Source organism: Chaetura pelagica, unplaced genomic scaffold (genome assembly GCF_000747805.2).
Source record: "Chaetura pelagica isolate M959 unplaced genomic scaffold, ChaPel_1.0 scaffold275, whole genome shotgun sequence".
Lineage (NCBI taxonomy): Eukaryota > Metazoa > Chordata > Aves > Apodiformes > Apodidae > Chaetura > Chaetura pelagica.
In genome coordinates this window covers 6,961,757-6,967,083 of record NW_009953486.1, presented here as the reverse complement: position 1 = coordinate 6,967,083, position 5,327 = coordinate 6,961,757, and the positions used below count along the sequence as shown (strand labels likewise).

At 38.5% G+C, this 5,327-nt stretch overlaps 1 protein-coding gene across 1 annotated transcript in view; it reads left to right on the top strand.

The window, feature by feature from the left end:
• Positions 1-353: 353 nt before the first annotated feature.
• PTPN1 (protein tyrosine phosphatase, non-receptor type 1) overlaps positions 354-5,327 on the top strand; it is a 13,987-nt gene continuing 9,013 nt past the window's right edge. Inside the window, exons 1-3 of the mRNA XM_009998662.1 lie at positions 354-450; positions 2,054-2,154; positions 4,118-4,216. Of these exons, the coding sequence (XP_009996964.1) occupies positions 2,119-2,154; positions 4,118-4,216 (135 nt within the window). The 5' untranslated portion in view covers positions 354-450; positions 2,054-2,118. The remainder of the gene's footprint in view (positions 451-2,053; positions 2,155-4,117; positions 4,217-5,327) is intronic.

The window sequence follows — 5,327 nt, the reverse complement described above, 5'->3', positions numbered from 1 at the left end:
ATTGATAGTTTTACTGATAGTGGAAACAATTGCTTATAGCAGTTTATATGAAAGTGCTTTGGGGCAGAGACCCTAGTCCATCAGGAGTGTAAAGGCATAATGACTGGTAAATGTTCTGCTACTTTATTATGCAAGGTAATAATATTTTAACACACAAATGATGTTAGTGTTGTATTCTGGTAAGCTTAAACTTGGTTCTTAAGTTGAAGCCCAAAATCCTTTCTGTCTGGAACTCGCACATGAAGACACAAAGTCAAATGGGTATTTGTCTTAAAATAGCTAATGGTAGGATGATGCTAGATGGATTCATATCTAAGACTTTTTTGTTGGTTTTTTTTTTGTGTGTGTCTTTGTTGCAGGACATCAGGCACGAAGCCAGTGATTTTCCATGTAAAGTGGCCAAACATCCCAGAAACAAAAATAGAAATAGGTACAGAGATGTCAGCCCCTGTAAGTACACTTTCTTTTCCATTGTTCATAGCAAACTGGTCACCTTTAATGACTTCTAACAACTGAATGTTCGTTGTAAGAATAGGAGTTGTGTTGGATATGCACCCAAGACAATTCCTCTTGTTAATATATTTTTTTTATGAGATAGATGTTCCAGGATGCCATTACATCCCTAGGATTATGCCAGAGCAGCATAGAGTAGAATAGTGGTGGCTGAAACAGCATTAAGAATATTGCATGTGTCCTTTCTATTACCATGTACTTAGTAGAGTAAGTGTCCCTCCAGTCAGTGCAGCAGAACTGCAACAGAGGAAAGGGGAGGTTTGCACAGGTGGTGGTGTTAGTGTGAGATCTGTGTTTCTGAAATTATTAGTAATAACTGTTCTGGTGAATTCTGGTGGGAAGTGCATCTTTGAACATGTCTGTTCTGTACAAGGCACAGCCCAGTTCAGTGTTGCAGCCTGTCTGTCTTTCCCCAACCCCCTGAACAAAGACAGTAACATTCAGCCTTGCCAGTGCCTAGCATGCTGTACTGTGGTGCAGTGATGGAAACAGAGTGCAGAGAAGTACAGAGCTGCAGTTATATGGTCAGCAAATAATATCTGATGTATCAGATACTTGTAAAGAAGGTTCACAGCTGGTTTGCTAAGCTGCCTTCTTTGCACTAAATGACAATGCCTGTTCTGGGACTTCTGGCCCTTGCAGGGTGCAGCACTGATGCCTGTTGGGAAATGCAGTTTCCATAGGCTCTGTCACAGGGCAGATGTCTGTCTGCTGTTCAGAGACAAGAAGAGTATGTACATTGGGAAACTTCTGTACTTAGTGGCTGTAAGTTACCAAAGTCTTTGTGGCAATCAACTAGGAACAATAATAGTTTGCTTTACTAAGCAGTTCTAGGATCTGGAGTTGTGAGTAACAAAGGTTCCCTTTTGCCTGTAGATAATACTGCTTCCAATCTGTTTGGTGCCCTTGCAAAATGTGGGAACTCTTGTATGTGGGTTTTTTTGTTGGTGGTTTGTTTTTTTTAATCCTAAAGGGAGCAAGCTGAGACTAACAAAAGAGCAAAGAAATTACTTTTGCTGTAGTTCTTGAATTTTGATCATACTTTCTGTACATGAAGGTGTAGTTGGGTTGGGAAAAGTAGCTAAATGTCTGTAAGAAGTCTCTGTTCTGTTTGTCCAACATATGTTTAGGCAAACCTTTAACAACCTTGAACAAGCTGGATTTTAATGTTTAAGCTGCAAAAGATAAGCAGTTGTGTAACTAGATTTATTTAAAAACAGTAACTCAGTAACTGTACAGATAGGTCAGTGTGATCTGGTTTGCTAATTACCATCGTGATTACTCGAGATGCAAACACTTCCATTCTTGCAGTGTGTTTTTGGAAAGCAGAGTGCAGCCTACGTTGGTTGCTCTGCTGCAGGGCAGCTCCAGTAGTACCTGGATTGTGTTCCCAGTTACAAGCACCAGTGAGCACTCCTGATGGAGCTCTTTGCATTCTTCAGGGTAACTCAGCTGTTTTGATCCTAGCACCTGATGAGGTTGTGCATGAATTGTGCTGTATTGCATATACATTAACTGTTGTTTTCTAATTATGCTGCAGTTGATCACAGTCGAATTAAGCTAAACCAAGGTGACAATGACTATATCAATGCTAGTTTGATAAAAATGGAAGAGGCCCAAAGGAGCTACATCCTTACCCAGGTAATTGCTGGCAATGGATAATAAAAATCATATGGTGATTTGAGTTGTCTTCCATGGGTTTTCCTTAGCCTTATTACGTTTGTTTTCTTTATTGCAGAGCTACTTAAGTGTATATAAACATCTGTGTGTGTGTATATAAACATACACACAGAACAATTTTACAGAGATGCTACATATTTCCTCCTGCTTCCTGTCAGCACTGGCTGACTTGGTATAGAGTATTTTGGCCACTTTGTATATTTGACTTTTGACCCATCTAGATTAGAAGATAATATAGTTCTAGAAATCTACTTGTTTGGTTATGACAAACAACATTTAGATGTGATTGAAATGAATCATACTTTTACATGGAAGATCAGTACAAAGGCTTCACACCAGTAATCTTAAGTTGCCTGATAAATTCTCTGAACAGAGGTGAACCTCACTTAATGGGAGGGCTCCAGATTTACACAATTATGTGCATGAACTTCAAGATGCTCAAAACCTATTTGAAATAACACACTTTAAATATAATAGGCATTTATGTGTTATGTCGATGGGGGCACAAGTTAACTAAAATATACTAGGGCATTTTTTGCACCTGAGCTTCTGTCTCCAAGAAGCAGGATGTTCTACCACATATTTCTTGTTAAACCCTTCTGAAAATGCTGTTACTGTAGTATTTACAAATACCTCCTAGTAACACGGTTTCTAAAAGGTATAAGTAGGGCACTGCTGATGCTTCTACCTTTAATGTGAAAGTTACGAATACAGACATTAGTGATGGGAATTTTTGAGAAGGGAGGGAAGTGGCTTTTTTCACTGAACTTGTAAATTCCACACCTATCTATTTACAGATGTAAAAATACCCAGATACCCTGTTGTCTTATTCTGAGAACTAGCAACTGTGCCAGAATTCTTGTTTTTCCTAAATGTTTGGCTCCCTGGAGACTGCCCTGGTCTCTAATCTTGACTTTTTGTCTTTTTTACCCCTTCTTCCCAAACTCTAGATAAAGGTAGACTGGGATTAATATTTTCAAGCAGCAGCTCTTCCTTCCTGTTTCTAGAGAATACAGATAAATCTTCTAAGAAGTGAACAGTGCAGTGTTCAATATGAAACTAATTCTGTGCACAGAGATCTTACTTCATTTATTTAGGACACAGAGTTTGATTGTGGGGTTGAACTGGTATGTGGAATAGTCAGATGTGCAGCTAACTGGTACCAGTTAGCTGTTCTGATTCAGAATTTAATGGATTTGAATGGCTTTATTTGCATCCAGTCATTCTGAGGACCATGGCCTGTTTTGTTTGAGCAAAATGCTGGAAAGCAAATATGAGAGGGACAATTATGCTGGTTTGAGTTGCCCAAAACTCAGAGCAATGGTTTTGGCAAAGGAACACAGCACAAACAAAAAGTTACAAGGAAATCTACTTTGTGAGTAGACAGTAAAAGGAGCTACCATTTTGTTCAGGTCCAAAGCAGACACATAAAGATTCTGGAAATCTGTGCAGTTTGTTACTGATCTGGCATTGTTTCAGTCTTCTGAGTATTTGTCCATTCAGTCTAGTAATTTTCAAGTATTATGAATAACAGTGATGTATTGCAGAGTAGTTCAATATAGATGTTAATTCTGCTCCCAGTTAGTCAATGAGGTTTTATTTCCCTGTTATATGTTTACTTTTCCTAAGAAAATTCTCTCCGCATGTTCACTCCCAGTTCCCTTCTCACAAATGAGACTGCTTCTCTCTTCCTGCCCTGTCTGGGGGAAAAGATTAGCCATACTTTCAGGACTAGATTCAGAATGGGAAAACAGAACTTAAAGCTGTATCACTGCATTTATTTATTTATTTATTTACAGTTTGGAATGAGAAGTTGCTTCTTACTTGTATCAATTTATTGTCTAATGCAGTAACTTTTACTGGGGAACATTGCACTGACATGAACAGAAAGTAATGCTTCTTTCTGGGGATTCTGTCTCTGCAGGGGCCTTTGCCAAATACTTGTGGTCACTTTTGGGAGATGGTTTGGGAACAGAAAAGCCGTGGTGTTGTCATGTTGAACAGAGTGATGGAAAAGGGATCCGTAAGTGCTTACCCAGTTCTAGCTGTGTGTTTGTTGCATGTTTATGTTTTTTAGTTTTTTAAATACAAAACCAAAAACCAACCTAAAGAACGGTGAGATTATGACCATCAGTAATTGTATCTAAAATTATGCCTGGAGTTGAATACTTGCTGAACTTGTTGAATACTTGATCTTAGTGGAGTCAGAAAATTACTCAGTTTGTAATTGCAGGTCTTAATTTCTTCTGAATTTGGCTAAGAAAAGGCATCATGACAATATGACTCTCCACACAAATTAAATTTGGTCTCTACTACTAACCTAAGTATCTAAATGTAATCTTTTTCAGTGTATGCCGATTACACCTCTCAAAGGCCATCTGCATCTAGTGTTTATTCACAAGCATTATGAAAAGGTTTTGAAGTAGTTACAGAGCCATTTTTTACTCCAAGTTTCCTTCATGCAGTAAGAATTCTGATTATTAAATGTGTCATTAGGCATATTGTTTCTCCACCAGAGTCGTTGTTTTACAAAAGACATTAGAGAGTAAGAGGAGAATGGGAGTGCAATTCAAAGTCCTTCTGGTATCTGTCTTAACCAATAATCTTCTGGGTGATGTGAAGTAAGCAGTTGAACCCAGTGCTTTGCTTGCTAGGAGAAATGCAGTGGGCTGAGTTCTGTCCAGGCCTTTTAGGAAGTTCACATTAGACAAGACAGGTGGAGGTTGAAGGGAAACAATCAGTGAACAAACAGTTGGGATTATTGTTATTTACCTTCAGGTAGATAAAAGGTTCTGATTCTTTTGGCACATGGAGCAGCTGCTGTCTTGAGACAAAAGCAATTTTAAGGACTGGTAGAAATGCACAACTTCCAGCTGAATGTTGCAGTCTGGTCTGTATAAAGACTTTGGGGGGTAGTGGGTGTGCTGGGGACCCACCAGTGATAACTGGCTGGTACATGCTTTTGCATAATCAGGAAAAAAATCCAAATAATCAGAAAGTTATTGTGCAATGAGTTGTGTTTTAATAAACTGCAGTCTTTATTTTTTACTGTTTTGCCTTTTTTGTAGTGCAAGTGAAATTCATCTTCAAAAGAGATGCAGTAACCATATTTTTCAATAGCTTCTTCCCTTCCA